At 44.2% G+C, this 18,092-nt stretch overlaps 1 protein-coding gene across 1 annotated transcript; it reads left to right on the top strand.

The window, feature by feature from the left end:
- Window positions 1–1,249: 1,249 nt before the first annotated feature.
- On the top strand, window positions 1,250–16,319 carry LOC125746907 (ephrin-A5-like). Its single transcript, XM_049021524.1, has 5 exons — window positions 1,250–2,023; window positions 8,079–8,362; window positions 11,232–11,297; window positions 11,595–11,663; window positions 13,734–16,319. The coding sequence occupies exons 1-5, from the start codon at window positions 1,899–1,901 to the stop codon at window positions 13,856–13,858; spliced, it is 669 nt and encodes a 222-aa protein (XP_048877481.1). The 5' UTR covers window positions 1,250–1,898; the 3' UTR covers window positions 13,859–16,319.
- Window positions 16,320–18,092: the final 1,773 nt, after the last annotated feature.

An 18,092-nucleotide genomic window follows, 5' to 3' on the forward strand; every position in this document is an offset into this window, starting at 1 on the left:
GCAAAAAAAATGCATTGGGGCCGTCCGATTCGCCCTCTTCCAACGTGGAGCAATTTATTACCATTATTTCAGTGTGAAGTCTAAATAATAATAATAAACAGGATACACAAATAAGGGGCGGCATGGTGGTGCAGTGGTTAGCACTGTTGCCTCACACCTCTGGGACCCGGGTTCGAGTCTCTGTAGGAGTGCATGTGAGAGTGAATGGTGTGTGAGTGTGCCCTGTGATGGGCCGGCCCCCCATCCTGGGTTGTTCCCTGCCTCGTGCCCATTGCTTCCGGGATAGGCTCCGGACCTCCAGCAACCCAGTAGGATAAGCGGTTTGGAAAATGGATGGATGGATACACAAATAAAGCAGATTTGTCGTGCCAATGTATTATGTAATCAGCCCCCGGCTTGGGGTCCCTCAGAGCCCCAGGCAATTGCTTGCCCTGTTATGCCTCTGAATCTGTTAAACCAACAGCGGTACCTTCAGCCAAATCTGTATTTTCCTGGTGCTATTTTCTCATTTTCCACTATGTCCGCCTGTGCGCCTTTGAACCCAATAGCACATTAATTATAACTGTACGCACGACATAATCCTAACAAACACACACTTTCAAGAAGGTTAGTGATTTGTTGATTTCATGTTCAAATTTTATTGTACTATTCTTGACAGAAAACTCTCTGTATTGATCAAACAAAATGACGTTAACGAACAGGCACAGCTTCATTTGCCAGTATTTTGACTTGAGATTCCCCTGAATCTGCAGGAGATTGCAAGTTCTCTGGAAACATCAAGATGACTGATGTTTCAGCCTTCAAAAATGTTAATTCTATCCACTTCCTTGCCTACTAACAATGGTCATAATTATAAGTAATAAATTAATATGAATTATATAAAACGCGAATATTAAATTCTGCCTTTGAGAAGAGTATGACCTCTTTAAAAGAGAGAAGTTTTTACAAGTGCCAAAGGAATAACGTACAGTCACATATATCCATATACATATAGGGTCTTATCCCGGACCTGGCGTGTGATGTCCCAGCAACTTTTATTAATGAAGTGGCAGAAGAAGATGTGGAAGCGGGGAAGCCGTGTCAGTGGCCCATGTCCTTATTACTGCAGTGAATAAGCTGATATCTGTGCGAGGGGAGGACCTGTCAGGGAGGGGCTATGGGTGTCCACCGGCGGCATGAAGCCGGCGTCCTGTGGCTCGACTGCCCCCATCTGCTCTCCACGAAGTCTCACGGATGGCCGGTCATTTTGTTCTTTTCCTCGCTGAGTTGCCGGAGTGCTGGAGCTCATACATACCGCACATGAGAGGAGGGAGGCGGCTCCATGTGGCGGACACGCGTTTCCTCCCCCATCCTCTGAATGGGAAGAAGCGCTACAAAGTCCGGCTCTCCGCCTCATCAGTCGGTGCGAAGTTTCCGACGGAAGGGATCCGGTCCCACCGCCACTCACCGAAGGCGATGCGCATTATTTTATTTTTATTCTCACACTGGTGCGTTTTTCGTGCAAGCAAACGTCTCTGTATGGAGTCAACCGGAGTAACGGTTTTCTGGAAAATGTTTTTCCCTGCTAACGCTACTCCCCGATCGGCACTGTAGTTTAGGCTTGGCTGCATCCTTAGGGTGCCATGCTGCCAGGAACATCATAAAGGGATCTGCTTGTTGCTGTAGGCGCCTTTTCATACTTAATTTTTCTTGGGGGCTTTACGACTCTTTGCAAATTTCTACCGTTATGACTTAAATTACAATTAAATACAGAACATCGGTTCTTCTTTACAGTCCCTCGGTAAAACGAGTATTACTAGTCCCGATTCGCGCAGTCCTCGTCTGTAGCGGCTGCAGATAAATGCTCGGGGAAAAGTGACACATGCGCCGGTGTAAGTGACAGACACCGCTGCTGCGTGATGCTGCGGGTGGAGGCGATGGCAGCCGCGCTTCTGCTCATCTTGATGTGCGTTTTGAGCCGGGAGCTGTCCAGCCAGGAGGTGGCAGATCGCTATGCCGTCTACTGGAACCGCAGCAACCCCAGGTAAGGGACCCAAGCAGCTCTGCCTGAAACTCAGCTTCCCGTTATTTTGGTGCGACTTGTAACTTTCACCCTAACGTGACAAGTTCTGACCACGTTAATTTATAAAAAGTAGGGGGGGGGGAAATCTCAAAATATCTAGCAAAGCATTAAATCTGTTTTGAACACCGACATGCTTTTTATATTAACTTTGCTTGGAATTTCAGATTATCGACCATGCAGCGTAAATTAGTCATTAACTTGTATGAAAGATCTGATTTTTAAGTAATAATAATATGCATAAATCAATTCATCCATCGAGCTTGAAACTGCTCCAGACTGGGAGCCTATTCCAGGTAGCATAGTATCTAAGGTAGAGGACATGCTGGGCAGCTGGCTAATCCATCACAGGGCACATACCCACACTGTCACGATCAGTTCCTACCTCGCGTGTTGTTTCCCCATTTGACCAGCAGGTGTCACTGGCCATCCTGTTACTCTGTGTTCCTAATATCTCCTAGTGTTTGAGTCCTATATGATTGTTATTGACCCTCACCTCTTCCTTGTAACCCTTAGCCCTAGTGTTTGGCTAATTAGTAATGGTTCACACAATACCTGTCCCTTGTCCTGCCTTTGTGTATATATGTGCCTGCTCTTGCCTGGATTCACTGTCACTTTTGTATGTGTGTTACAGTGTATTTGTCTGTGTTTCAATGTGATGCCCCAGTGTTTCCCAGCTTTCAAGTGTGTCCTGAATGGTTCCCATGTTGTTTATCTGCTTTTGTTTAGACCCCCTGTGATCCTTTTTCTTTCCTGTATTTTTGAGTTTGGTTAAGAAATAAAGTTACCCATTCATCAGCCACAAGCGGGTTGTCATCCATCATGTCCCGCTGCGACACAAAGAGCATAAACCAGTTTGTTGTCTATGCACCAGTTTATGGTGATGTGATATTTTGCCATGTACTGGATACCTAATTAAGGAAAACCGCAGGGAGAGACTTCACAAATCTTCACATGCAACTTTAGTGCAATTGGCTGTATCAGCCATGCATTACATACATGCTTTGGTAATGACACCATGCACAGGAAACTGCGCTATCAATGCTGTTACCTGGCAGGACACCAGGGCCCAGTTGCCTGCTTTCCATCGCCACACTTGGTACCTGAGAAATTCCCTTCATATTCTGGCCTGTATAGTCACATTTTTCCATATACAGTGGCCTGTATGAGGATATGAGGAGAGGGTGCAGAATACAAGCGGAAAAGGCAGGAATTTACACAGATTTTTAAAGTTGCAAGACAGAACGGGCTGCATTTTATGTGCACAAGTTTTCTCCATGTTGTTAAGTATTAGAAATGTTTTTGATGCTCAGCAAACTGCCCTTTCATTATAAGACATCTGTAGCAATTGCTCTCAAATGACCTGTAGCCAGTCTGCCTCTGAGACAGTGGTTTGTTATCCCAGACTGGGGTTACAGATTTGCTATAATAGTCCACATTTCGTACAGCGAATTGCATTACTGTACATATAACAGAAAAGGAGGTGCCATTTAAGAAAAAGAGACTATTTTAACATGCTTTAATTCAGTGCTGGGACTTTGGCCCGGAGAAGTTGTTTGAGGAAAAATAGGTTTGAACATTTTTATGTGAGAGTGCATTGGTTTCTCAGGTTTAATAATACTGAATAATGTGCGCTAATTTTGGCATTAAGGAAATCGAAAGGTCTAGGTACTGAGGTACTGAGCACTGTTCAACAGCTCAGCGTGTGTCTGTAAATGTGCCACAGGCCAGTGTGTGTGTCTGTAATTGTGTGACCATGTCAGTCACCATATGAAGGCACCAAATTTGTCAGTCACTGTATGAATGAGCATTGCATCCATCAGTCACCATATGACAGGGAACTGTGTCCACCAGTCACCGTATGACAAGGCACCACGTCTGTCAGTCACCGTACTGCGTGTGCATAACTGCATGGCAGGCCACTGTGTCTGTCAGTCACTGTATGATAGGGAACTGCGTGTGCATAACTGCATGGCAGGTTGGTGCTTAAAACAAAACTCAGACACTTTGGTCCATCATAACATAATAGCATCATGCAGTTGCTGCAGATTTGTCAGCTGGACCTTCATGATTCCTGTTCCACTGCATACCATAAGTGCTCTGTTGGATTGATATCTGGTGACTGTGGAGGCCGTTTGATACAGTGAACTCATCGTCATGTTCAAGAAAGCAGTCTGAGATGATATAAGCTTGTGACATGGTGTGTTACCCAGTAGCCATTAGCAGCTGGGTTCACTGTGGTCATATAGTGATGGACATGGTCAGCAACAATACTCAGGCAGGCTGTGACATTTAAATCAGCGTCCATCCAGGATGGATCTGTGCTTTTGTGTTGTTTATGCCAAAATCTGACCAGATCATCTGAACGTCACAGCAGAAATCAAGACTCATCTGAGCAGCTAATATGTTTCCAGTCTTCCATTGTCCAGTTTTGGTGAGCCTGTGTCACTGTAGCCTCAGCTCCCTGTTCTTAGCTGACAGGAGTGGCACCCAGTGTGGTCTTCTGCTGCTGTAGCCCATCTGACACAAGGTTCGACATGTTGTGCATTCAGAGATGCTCATCTGCATACCTTGGTTGTAACAAGTAGTTATTTGGAGTTACTGTTGCCTTTCTGTCGGCTTGAACCAGTCATTTTTGTCAGACATCTGCCATCAACACGACAATTTCACCTGCATGATCGTGGCTTTTACTGGATTTTTTTTTTCTTTTTTGGCATCTTCTCCGTAAACCTCAGAGAATGTTGTGTGTGAAAATCGCAGTAGATCAGCAGTTTCTGAAACACTCATACCAGCCCATCTGACACCACCAGCCATGTTCAAAGTTACCCAAATCACCTTTCTTCCCCATTCTCCTGTTTTATTATCATTAACATTAACTGAAGCTCCTGATTTGTGTCTGCATGATGTTATACATTGTGCTGCTGACATATGATTGGCTGGTTAGGTATTTGCTTCAACAATCAGTTGCGCAGTCGTACCTACTTACCATCTCTGGGTTTAGTACTGCAGGAAAAAACAAGCTAATCAGCACAGTCCACGGCCTTTCCATGGAGTCACAAGGGGCAAAATCCCAAAACCACTTTAATACTCAGAATTTATTATTATTATTTAAAAAAAAAAACCCGTTAATTTTTATAAAAGTTCATCAGCACAGTAGATTATTATTATCTTGTGATGCATAAAAAATGTAATTATATCATTTGTTCAGTTGTGTTAGATGTCTGAATGAGTTTTCATCCCAGTCATCCGAGGTGAAATGAGTTTCAGTAATGAGATGGATCTCCGTTGGACAATCAGGCCCATTTTCAGTTTAGTTTTATTCATTTTTGACCATTTTAATTTTAATTTGTATTTTTACTGAGCTTCATATATGTCGGGGGGTTGGTGATCAGTCATGTGATCCAGATTACATCGTGTTTCTCTCCGGATGTCAGCAGAATTGTCCTGCCCTAGAGCATAACTGTATACATATATTTCTAACACTTCTCTCAGTCGTTTTGCAGCAGTGTCCGTCTGTTCAAGTAGTATTATGTAATTATGTAATTACACTGCGTTATGTAATTACTTCTCAAAATGTAGCAAATTTATAGACTACATTAAATGTTTATATTGCAACATTACCCCATTATTAGTACCATCATCATTATCGTTATTGTTTTTATTATCATCATCATTCAATTAGTTACACTCTGTCGAGTTATTATATTACGCATTGCTGCAAGGATCTACAGTCAGGAGGAGCAGCTGAGGGACTGGGCTGCTCACCCGGGTGTTTACGGTCCCCGGTATCCCTGCAAGGAGCCGAACAGCGGATTTGGTCCAACGCCTCCGAATGATCTCTGCACCACTGTGCGACATGGTCACTGCTCACCGCCGCACACTCACTCACTTAGTGATCACCGTTCATTACCATCGAAGTTTCACCCATAGTGGGCTCCTTACAGAGGAAATAACTCAGTGATTCTAAGTCAGGGGTGGCCAGTCTTACCCAGAAAGGGCTGGTGTGTGTGCAGGTTTTTGCTGCGACTCCCTAATTAGATTACTAATTAGAGGACTGATTGGCTGAAGAGTCCTCACACCTGGGTGTGAACGGCTGACCTAAAGGTTACCCCAAAAACCTGCATCCACACCGGCCCTTTGCTGGTAAGATTGGCCACCCCTGCTCTAAGTGGACCTGCCCCCCCACACCCACACACACACACACACACACACACACACACACACACACACACACTAAGCAGCTTAAAGGTCTAATGAGGGATGGGAGGATTAACGCTGCAGAAGCGCTCAGGTCTTCTGCCCCTGCACCAGATCCGTGATTCATGTTTAGCAAGGATGCAGCTGCACTTTGAGCAGCAAATGCTGAAGGTTAGCTGGCTCCTACAGAGAGCACAGCTTACTTAACTGTACGTGATAGCATGTGATGTTAGACAGACAGGTACAGGCATCCTTGGCTAACTCTAATATTCTTCTCGTTAGAAAGCAGTTCCTTTAGTAACCTTGCTTATTTCTGTTCAGTTGACATTTATCTTGAAATTCCCAGTAAATACAAATTAACCAGTAATTTTTTGAAATATGCTCTTTACTGACCCCTACAGGGAAATAATTTTTTTTGCCTCCCCCAGCTCCATTGGTGAGAGCAGGCTGGTAGTGAAGGGCAGCCACTTGTTGTGGCGGCCAGGGAGCTGGGGGGTTAGGATTTTACTTAAGGGTCCACACACATACTGAGGCTGGGCCTGAGTCAGTGACCTTCCGGTCACAGACACAGAGGCTTAACCAACTGAGCTACACGGTGCCCCCCCCCCCCCCCCACCCCCATACAGGATACATTTTTGGCAGTTCTGTAGGCAAGTGAACTTTGTTGTCATTTTTAGCACAATGGCACTGTCATTACTTCTGGGGATTTATTTAGGTGCTGTGTTTTTCTCTGAATGCCATCTGCCCCACTAACAAAGGGCCGCTGCGCTGTGGTTAGACCTGGGGAGGTTTCGCTCGTTGCGATTGCTTAAGAAGCAACTGCATACAATTAACCGGCATACTGTCATGGAGAGGAAATCTCTCCGTGTGACTGGGCACACAAGCAGCTCGTCAGACATCTTTGTCATTCATTCACAAAACCCCAGAGATAATGAGCACAGGATCATATTAATTATTATGGTCAGGAAGCAGAAATTCTCACCTTTAACAAGCAAGTCAACAGAGTGACTGGAACAAGGGGACCGTGACAGGGCAAGATGACGAGGAGCTAAGGTGGCTTTGGAAGAGAGCCGTCATCCACCTTGAGGAAGAGGCTTTTTACACTGTGATTTCATCAGCGACTGGCACCTGCAGAAACTCTAAAAGGGATAATGCGCGTGACGTATCACCGATGCCATAAATCTGTCTGCTGCTCCGAGCAAATAATCACAGAGGCTGCTTTGTGCTGCAATCCCAACCCTGTCACAGTCACCGGAGGAAATAAGGAATCAATAATCATAAAAACAAATACTCTGTAGGCACAGTAAACTTATATGCATAGTAATTTCAATTCAGTTTATTTAAATATAGTGCCTTTCATAAGACACTCTACAAGAATAGGTACCAAGCCATTATTAAATCATTTCTACAAAATGGTACATGAACCAGGGAAAAGGGCAGAGAGAAAGACAGAATGGGAATGAGACAGTCTGTTAAGCGTGCACATGTGCAAATGTTTCTATGTGGACGAGTATCGCAGTTTACACATTTCTGAAAGACGAGTATCATGATTTATACAAGGTCCTATACATGTGACTTTTACCTTACGTACGAACATCGAGCTTTCGTACAAACATTTAATCTCTTGCAAGGATGTACAAACATGTATGGACAGACCGGGGAGCCACATTTGTGGTTCAACAACAGACTCGAGTCATGGAGAGACTCAGGTCTGTGAGCCACACTTTCAGTTCAGGGGGAGACGCTGGTCTGAGGTCCTGCATGACTGTGACCCATCAGTCCCTGTGACATGCTGTAACCCTCCGCCTGCTTTTCCTGGCAGGTTCCAGCACGGTGACTATCACATCGACGTTTGCATCAACGACTACCTGGATGTGTTCTGTCCGTACTACGAACCCTCGGTGCTGGACCATCGTGCCGAGCACTACGTGCTCTATATGGTGAACTACGATGGCTACAGTGTCTGTGAGCACCTTGCTAAGGGCTTCAAGCGCTGGGAGTGCAACCAGCCACACTCACCTCTCAAGTTCTCAGAGAAGTTCCAGCTTTTCACCCCATTCTCTCTGGGCTTTGAGTTCCGACCCGGCAGGGAGTACTACTACATCTGTAAGTAACAATGTCTCTACATGCACTGCTATGGGATTATGTATGTATGGAGCTATGTCTGTACGCTAGAGTATAAGGTGCCATGTCTGTGTGTTCACATGCAAGGTATTGTCTGTAAGTTATGTACAGTGCTGTGTCTGTGAGTTATGTACAGTGCTGTGTCTGTGAGTTATGTACAGTGCTGTGTCTGTGTGTTCACATGCAAGGTATTGTCTGTAAGTTATGTACAGTGCTGTGTCTGTGAGTTATGTACAGTGCTGTGTCTGTGAGTTATGTACAGTGCTGTGTCTGTGAATTATGTACAGTGTTGTGTCTGTGAGTTATTGTGTACATTATGGTGTCACATCAGTGTAAAGTGACTTTACACTGATATGACAAAAGTGATAAAACACAAAGTGAAAAATATAGACTATTTATAGTTTAAACATTTTGCATATTTGCAGTAAATATCGTGTCGGGTGTGTAATACCATCAATGGAGAAACGGCATTGAGCCCACCCTCAAACTATCAAACCACCTCCATGGCATAACTTGAGCCAAAAATTTCAGTGGAGCGCAGAGAGCAGAAGAAGGTGATCTGTTTGGTGCATGAGGATATCTATCAAATCGGGAATGAAAAGAAACAATTGAGAAGAAAAAAAAGAGCGATATTAGGATACATGTGCACGCAATTAATCTTTCTGTGCTTGCGGGTGGGATATTCACGCAAACAAAATGTTACAACTTGCAGGTTTATATTTTTCATTTTGTGTTCTATTGGCTTGAAGTTTTGACATTGATGTTATGCCACTAGTACAGTACCATACCTGTGACTAAATGTGTACGGTACCATGTAGACGAATTCACTATACTGTGCCAGGTCTGTGACTTAATGCAAGGTGCCGTGTCTGTGAGTTAATGTGAACGGTACCATGTCTGTGAGTTAAAGTATAAGGTACCATGTCTGTGAATAAACTTGTAAGGTACTGTATCTGTGCATTCGCATGCATGGTGTTGTGTCTGTGAATTAACATGTATGGGACAGTATCTGTGAGTTAATGTGTACAGTGTCATGTTTATGAGTTAACATCTGTGCTGCTGTGCCTGTCAGTTAACGAGTACGTTGCTCTGTGAGTGTGCGATTTAACGTGCATGCTCCCATGTCTGGGACATAATGTATAAGGTGCTATGCCTGTGAGTGTTTCACATCTGATGCTGATGACAATTGAAATAAGCTTTACGGGAAAGCTTCTCCTGTGTGTGTGTGTGGGGGGGGGGGGGGGGAATTTCTGTGATCTAGCAGCAGGTATACAGATATCAAGAACATAAAAAACAATTACAACTAGCAACTAGAAGCAGTAACTGAAGGGTCCAAAGTGTCGGAATGTCATCCAAGGCGTGGAACCAGTACAGGAGTAGTGTTGGAAAATGGAGTTCTGATTGTCACTGGTGGCCAATGTAGTAAAAAGTCAGACAGTACTAAATAATCCTGGAACGGGATGGAGATTTTTGAGTCTAGGCCTAACAGGTCCTCAGATATAGGACAGAATGTTCTACACCTCCCCCCGCGGAATGTCTAGTTTGGGTCAGATGGTCTGAGTAGCATGTAGAAATAGACACCTTCCTACCTAATATGGTTGGTCCAGATCTTACAGGTAAAATTTTGTTTATGCTGGCTGTGTGAACTCGACCGTCTTGTATATCCAGAACAGCATTGCTCTGTTGGGGGAGTGCTCCAGATAACAGCAGAACAATCATACTCGCTGTGCTTTTTGTAGACTGCTCTTCTAGACGTGATTTTAGCCGCTTGTATGGAATAGTATGCCAGTTGTGCTATCACAACTGTTGTGACTCAGACATACTTCATGAACCTCCTCAGGCAACTACACAAGCAAAGATATCTGAATAAGGCAAATATAGTCTATTCCAATGTTACTAGTTTGATATATGCAATCAGTCGCCAGTGTTGTAGTTTGACTGTTTCCATTAGCCAACGCAGCCTGTGTATGCATTTGTGGTCCTACATTTAGTAATACTAGCAAATACTGTGATGTAGGACATTGCCACTGGAAATGAAAAGTACAAAATTTAAATACAATTCGCAGGAACAGCTGTGGTGTCCATGCATTTTGAAGGACTTCACGGAAAACATGCCAGACACATTCTGAGGAAGTTGTGATGCATTATTTTAAACATCATGCAACATATACATAAGCAACTGTAAAACAAACAGGCGATCTGGAGGAGAAGGTCTTAAGCTAGTGAATAGCATTTATGAAATGGAGCACTGACTCCACCTGCTGGCCAATTTATTAACATGTGCAAAAAAACTGCATAGCGCACTTATACAGTAAATGAAGTCTGATAATTGTCTATGAGTGAAATGGCACTAAAATGAAAGGCAATTAAAAATATGGACTGAGATGAAGGGAAAGGTGACAAGTATCTTTAGCATTTTAAGAGTGGCTGTAGCGCCCCTATTAACCAATCGGCACCAAAGTTGGAGGGTCTATCTGTAGTCATGTGCTACAGTAGTAGATCGAATTTGGTGAGGATTGGCTGAAGCGTCAGTTACGCTCAATACTGTGCAGTGTTACTTGTACTGGTTTGGAACTCCCTTGGAGTGCATTTGAGCTCTGGTTCTTGGGATAGCTCCCATATGTCATTCTGTCATAAGCAGAATTTAGCATATTTAATGTAGGATTTAGCATGTTTAATATATCCTATATGCTTTGTGGAGATCTAAGTAAAAAATGCAGGAAGTGGGCAGAGGTAACAATCTGGTGCAGCCAGTTCATATACATTATGTGCTACCAGATTAACAGTTTTTTCCTTATTCTACTGTTAGCTGGTATTCCAGCTATGACAACAGGTGTTTGTGTTTTTGCAGCATCTACCACAGCTGGAAATGGAAAAAGGACATGTTTAAAGCTTAAAGTCTTTGTTCGACCATCAAGTAAGTACTTCCTTTCAATACCTAATTTCTGGGCTCTACTCTGAATTTATGTGGAAATCCATCCACCTTCAGGCCATTTATCCTTCTTGAGGTCGGTTTGCTTCTGTTTAGATAGTGCTGAGATCTTTGCCTTCAGCAATGATTTTACCAGCTACTTCCAGGATGGCATCTTACTTTAGATAGGCTTTGATGTTTAGGTTGCTTGCTTGTCTGGGGATTAGGGTTAAGTTTTGGGTTTATTCTTCATTGTTGCCCTTTCTGCTTTCACTCATTTCACTGTTTTTCTGCTTTTGCCAGACAGCTGTGTAAAAACTGCAGGGTCTGATCGCGTATTTGATGTCAGTGACAATTCATTAGAACCAAGAGGTTAGTATGATTTTGAAGACCTTACTGATATCGCCGTCATTTCTCCAATCAAATTCACACCTAACTCCTAATTATCTTCCTTGTGACAGCCATCCATCCATCCATCCATCCATCCATCCATTTTCTGCCACTCATCCAGGTCTGGGGCATGGGGACAGTAGTCTGAGCTGGGATGACTCAGACCTCCTTCTCCCCAGGCATCTTCACCATCTCCTCTGGGGAAATACGAAGGCATTCCTAGTTCAGCTGAGAGATATTAACACTCCAGCATGTCCTGGGTCCGCCCTGGGATCTCCTCCCACTTGGACATGCCAGCAGCTCCTCCCCAGGGAGGTGTCCAGGAGGCATCCTAGATAGATGCCCAGACCACTTCAGCTGGATCCTTTCAATGCAGAAGAGCAGCAGCCCTACTTTGAGCTCCTACCCAAGGCCAGACACCCTGCAAAAAAGCTAATTCCTTCTTCTTGTATTCACACTCACATTATTTTGGTCACAACCCCTTGCTTGTGAAGTCAGGGTAGGAGCATAGATAAAGCAGTAAATTGATAACTTCGCCTTCCAGCTCAGCTCTCTTCACCACAGCAGACCAGTATAACATGCACATAACTACTGATTCTGCACCGATATGCCAGTCGATCTCCCGCTCCATTCCTCCCTCACTCGTGAACAAGACCTTGAGATACTTAAACTTCTCCGCTTGAGGCAGTAATTCATCTCCATCCCGGAGGGGGCAATCCATCCTCTTCCGGTTGAGAACTATAACCTCAGATTTGGAAGTGCTGATCCTCCCCCCTCTGTGAAGGCCCTTCGACTGCCCCTTGATCCAGAATGCCCTGGGCCATCACAGCCACCCCTGCAGGTGGTGGGCCCACAGGAGGCTGTACCCATGTAACTCCTTTGGGCTTTGCCTGGCTGGGCCTCATGGGTAGCAACCTGACCTAATCTGGGTGAGGTTACACGGTCGATACTGGTTTCCTTCATAGCGGTTTTTGAATTGCATTTTGACTGGCCACTCGCTTATGACCAGTTTGCCTTGTGAGACCCTACCAGAGGCAGGTTCTCCAACCCCATAGCTCCTACAGTCACAGAGGTACACAAACTCTTCCACCACGATAAGCAATTCATGGAGGGGTCCTTGTAACACAGTATCACTAATTTTGTAACTCATACTCATACTGAGGACCCCCCCCCCCACACACACACACACACACACACAATGTCACCTTGTACTTTACATGATGTCACTTAGGTTTTCTGTCACATTGCTGCATGATCTTCTGTTATTCTGTGTGGGCTTCTATTATAAATGAATCACTTCCATGTCCCGTAGTGTTTATTGTACCCATTTATTACGGTGCCTTATGTAGCTCAGCACAATATATATCATTTAATAGTGCTTGTCGTGGATAATTGATGCTGTCAGACCCTGCAATCAGCAGCAGCACTTGCCCGTTAGCCAAAGCGGGGCTGCATGTGTTGCTAAGGATCTGGCTGTTCCCCAGTGCTTGTCTGTTTCCTGCACTTAAGGCAGTGCCCTAGAATATGGAGCAGCCTAAAAGAGGGAGTGGCCAATTGTTACAAGCCTGGGTTTGCAACAAAGGAAATGGACAGCAGGCAGACTCTGATCAACAGAGTTGCACACAACTGGACTTGTGCACTGCACAAACACAACTGCATTCGGCACATGGCTGAGTATGACTTGCGGGTGATGAGGAGCTGTATACCGCCCCCTCAGGCAACATTCCCATCCAGTTAAAGGGAAGAGGCGGGTCCTGATACGTGTTGGTGTACCTCATCGCTCTCACCGGGACACACCCCTCACATCACCAGTCAGCAAACTTGCAACACTGCAGCCAGTGTGCAATATATACACAAGTCACCACACCTATCTACTCTTCCATTGTGGGAGTGGCCTGTCTGCCTTTACCCTTCCAGCGTGTCTTCTCTGCTCTTTCTCATTGAGGGAGTGGCCTGTCTGCCTTTTTTTCCTTTTAAGGAGTTGGGTGTTTGTAATCCAGTAATAAGCTATTTCCTGGTTTTGACCAGCTTTTGCTTTCTCTTGCTTTACAGATGACACAATCCACGAGTCTGCAGAGCCTTCTGGGAGTGACGTCAGCGTGGGCGGGCACCTGGCCTGCACTGCCCTCTCACTGTTGTCATTCATACTTTACCTGGCAGTGCACCTGGTCTCATAACACCTAGGAATTGGAACCAAAGTGCAGCAGTTAAACTACACGACTGTCTGCATGAGTATGTGAGGGAGGCCCCAGCCTCACCCACATTAAGAAGCAAAATCTGTGATTTTGATGGATATTTTCTAAACAATTTTTCTGTCCCCAAGTCACACTGCATCATCCATTCAAACACACAGACACACGTATGAGTACCAGTGTCATAAGTAGATCTGTCCACAAGGTTTGGTTGTTGTTACATAGCACTGGTTCGTTTCACTGCCGAGGGCCATTTCACCACTGATCGTTCCACTCCTGGAGTGAATATACATTTTAACCAATTAATTTAACAACCTTAAAACCACTCATTACCTAAGGAAGTGGTCTTGGGTTCAAGAATAATTTAAAGGTGAAATGATTTTTGCAGGGAAGCATTATGTTTCATGTATTCTGGCTAATTTAAAGATGGTTTTGGAGCAACATAACCAGGTTACTGTTGTGCATCGGCCTTGTAATTCGATTACCTGGTAAACTACACTTTAAACTGCATGCCATATTGAGCAGGTACACTACACTGGTATACTAAACAGTAAACTGAACAGGTAAGTTACACTTGTATAATACATAATATATTGCACAGGTACACTACACTGGTATCCTACCTGGTATATTGCACAGGCATATTACCCTCTATACTATATAGCATACTACACTGGTATAGTGTACAGATACACAAACAAAAGTATGTTAAACGTAGGTTTAGGCTGAGCCTTAGCCAGGCTTAGCTGTACACTCGCCATTGTTCACACAATCCAGCCTATTCATTGTCTCTGGGGTCGGGCTGCATGACTAATTGGTTTTGAATCACAATCTTGATTCATACCCTATGCAATCCCATTCTAGGCTGAATCTCAATCTCAATTCATATCACTATTTGATCTCATTCTTTTACTGAATTGCAATCATGATTCATACCTCTGTATGATCTTATTCTCATGCGATATGGATTCTGCCGCGTTTGCATTAGCGGGCAGATCTGTTACATCAAACCAAGCTCTCCCTTTTCTCCAGCAGCGTCAATAAATCACAGGACTGCGTTATATTGTCCAATATTTTCCAATATTGCATTACAGGAAGAGAGGGCAGAAAAACGTGTTACATTAAAGAGCAGATGAGGATTAAGTTTATTGGCATTTCTTATTGGAAATGCTGCCACAGATTAACGGAATGGTGTTAAGTTGTTTTTTATTCTGTGCAATGATTGATCTGTAGACCTGATGTAACAATAAATTATAAACATTTCACAGGCGGGCACTTTGAGACCTCTTATAAATGGTGAATGAGCTGACAAAGCCAAAACACTGATATACCTGCATCTCCACATAGTCTGTTCCATCTTCATAAAGATCGCATGGAAGGCAAAATAAGAAGAAACAAATGTATCGCTCAAGAACCAAGAGACGAAAATCACAATCTAATTTGCAAACGAAAATATCTCAATTCGTCGTTTCTCCAGAGTTCTGCCCCACTGTGGGGTCTGCAGCAATTCGGGGCCCCACCTAGAGCAGATTCATATCCAGAGGGTGTGCAGTACTAGGTCAGAACTCGGAGAATTGCCTTTTAAACAAGGAATGAGGGATTTCATGGATACTGTGTATCCATCTCACAGTGACTGGTGGTGGACAGACATGAATAACAGTCCAGTGCACTGCATCAGGAGAGGAAATCAACACACACTGTTTATAAAACTTGTGGAAGATGTGGAAATTTACATTTACAAACAGAACTTTTCTGTAAATAATGTTTGATATTAATTTCATTTGTATGTCTTTTATATTTAAAAAAAAGGCCATGGGTGTTTTGTAACATATTGGCGGCCCTGGGCACTGACAAAGCACTGACACAGCACTGACATGTTCTGCTGCTTGCAGATGGAGGTGTCATCAGTCTGTTTTTCATCACTCATCATCAATGACTGTGATAAGTTGGAAGAACTGCTGTTCTGCTGTGGTCTCATTTGATGCCACGATTTTGGCTAGACTTCCCTCTGCAGCAGTCTATCTGTGACATTTCACTTAGGGCGTACTCACACTTGGCCCGGTTGCTTTGTACCATGCCCAGGCACGACTGTCCCCCCTCCCCACTCCTCCGCTGGTCTGCGCTCACATGGTGCTTAACGATCTGGGGCCAAGCGTGCTTTTGTCATCGCCATGCAACTTCTTGTGTTTAACAGGAAGTATGTCCCTCACATAGCACAATATACTTCATGATTAATGTCTTTATTTTGTGGCTTACTTGGAGTGATTTTGGGCACGATGACACACGACCCTCTTAGAGATCTATTGAGTAGGCAGTGCAGCAATTTTCCTTGAATCGGGCTGCATGTACAAGAACATATTGTACCGAATATTTCAGACTTTTTATGTGTTGTATCCAGTTGTTCCTAGAAGCTCTCGTCACCCAAATTTCCAGCAAACACTGCATCTGTGCCGTAGACCAAAGTGACTCCTTTGCTGTCTTGTTTATGTATTTAGTTTTTTTTTTTTTTAAATCAGGGCTTTAGATGAGAATCCGTGCTGGGGCATGGTACAGACAGCCTACTGTGAGCTCACCCCTAGTCTGTGTGTCCATGGCTAGCTCTCTTCCTGTTTCCTGTGAAGTGTATGTATATGTGTATAGGTGCATAGCCAACTATTTTCCTGTACCCTGTTCTGTCACATGCAGTACCAGTCAAAAGTTTGGACACACCTAGAAATGTTTATTTGTACTATTCTCTGCATTTTTGTATAAATATAAAGCCATCGGGACTATAAAGTAACATACATGAAATTATGCACTGAGCAAAAAAATTATAAAATAAAAATTTGTTTGGGGGGCAACTCCATGGGTTGGGACCCAGAAGGTTGCTGATTCAAATCCTGTGAACAATGATGCCACCATTGGGCCTTTGAAGAAGGCCCTTAACCCCAATTGCACCCGGGACCGGCAGACCCTACCTTCTCCTCCACACCCTCCTGGGGGGCTTTTCCAGCTGTCCTGAATTCCCACATATGCTTTTCCTTCACTCTCTGGTCTAACTCTGGTAAAACCATTTCTGCTATATTTAGGTCAGGTGGCTAAATTATGCGACGCGACACTGTCACCATCCTCGGTAGGCGGCTTGACATAACCAAACTTTTGACTGCTGCTGCAGTGTGTGTATGTACACAGCAGACTCTCCTGTCCCAGGTGCTCAAGCGTCCCAGGTTTCCATGCTCCTTCCTCCCGAAGCTCACATTTGGATTCATAGTTTAAACCAATTGTGCCTCATATTGGCTATCTACTGCCCTCACTTGGACTATCTCACACTTTCATTGTTGACCTGTTCCTGTGTATTTTACGAAAATGATCCAGAAGGTGTCCATATATACACAGGCAATACAGAATCTTGCTCCACAGCCTAATGAATAAATACTTGTTTGATGTTTTTATCTGTGTCCCATTTTATATTTATATATATGAATGAATATGTATGGGATGGTGTGTGGGTTAGAGAGGGGGCCATGATTGGAAGGTTGTCAAGTTATATCCCACGGTTTGGCAGAGTGGTGTCACCTTTGTTTGAGCAAGGAACTTCACCCAAATTGCTTCAGGGACTGGGCTCATCCTGCTGTCTGCTCCTCGATTATATATTGCTTTGGACAAAAGAGTTCGCTAAATAAATTAATGATTTTGTTTGGACATTGTGATAGTAGCAATCATTGATAGAGCATCTGACCACAGACTGAAAGAGAGGCTCTCACTGAAGCAACCTCTGATGAAGATGGATTACTACAATGGTGCAGCATCTAACACCCAGAAGAGTCCCCCGGATATGTGCGTGTGCTCTGGTGGTTGTATGGCTCCTCCCAATGCACGCCCCCCACCCCAAAACTCCCAGATGCCGATTATCATTCTAATCGTGGTTAATTCAGAGAAACAGTGGGGATCCAGGCTCAGACATTGCTTCAGACATCGGACACTAGCTATGCATACCAACGAAGTCATTCTTCAACGGGCTACGTTTGTGCTTCAGTCTCTTAGGGCAGTCTTCAATCTTCCTGTTTCTCTCCTGGCCGTCTCCACCAGCGGCCTTCTGTGCCTGCAGCTGCGCAGCTCCATGCGCATTTACGATTGCCCGTGTAGCAGCACTCGGACCCAGCAAGTGTCACAAGGAAAAAAAAAAGAAAGCACAAAGACAACAGCTCTTCAGCTGCATGATACAGAAATGGGTCATTCT

This window comes from Brienomyrus brachyistius, chromosome 7 (genome assembly GCF_023856365.1).
Source record: "Brienomyrus brachyistius isolate T26 chromosome 7, BBRACH_0.4, whole genome shotgun sequence".
Lineage (NCBI taxonomy): Eukaryota > Metazoa > Chordata > Actinopteri > Osteoglossiformes > Mormyridae > Brienomyrus > Brienomyrus brachyistius.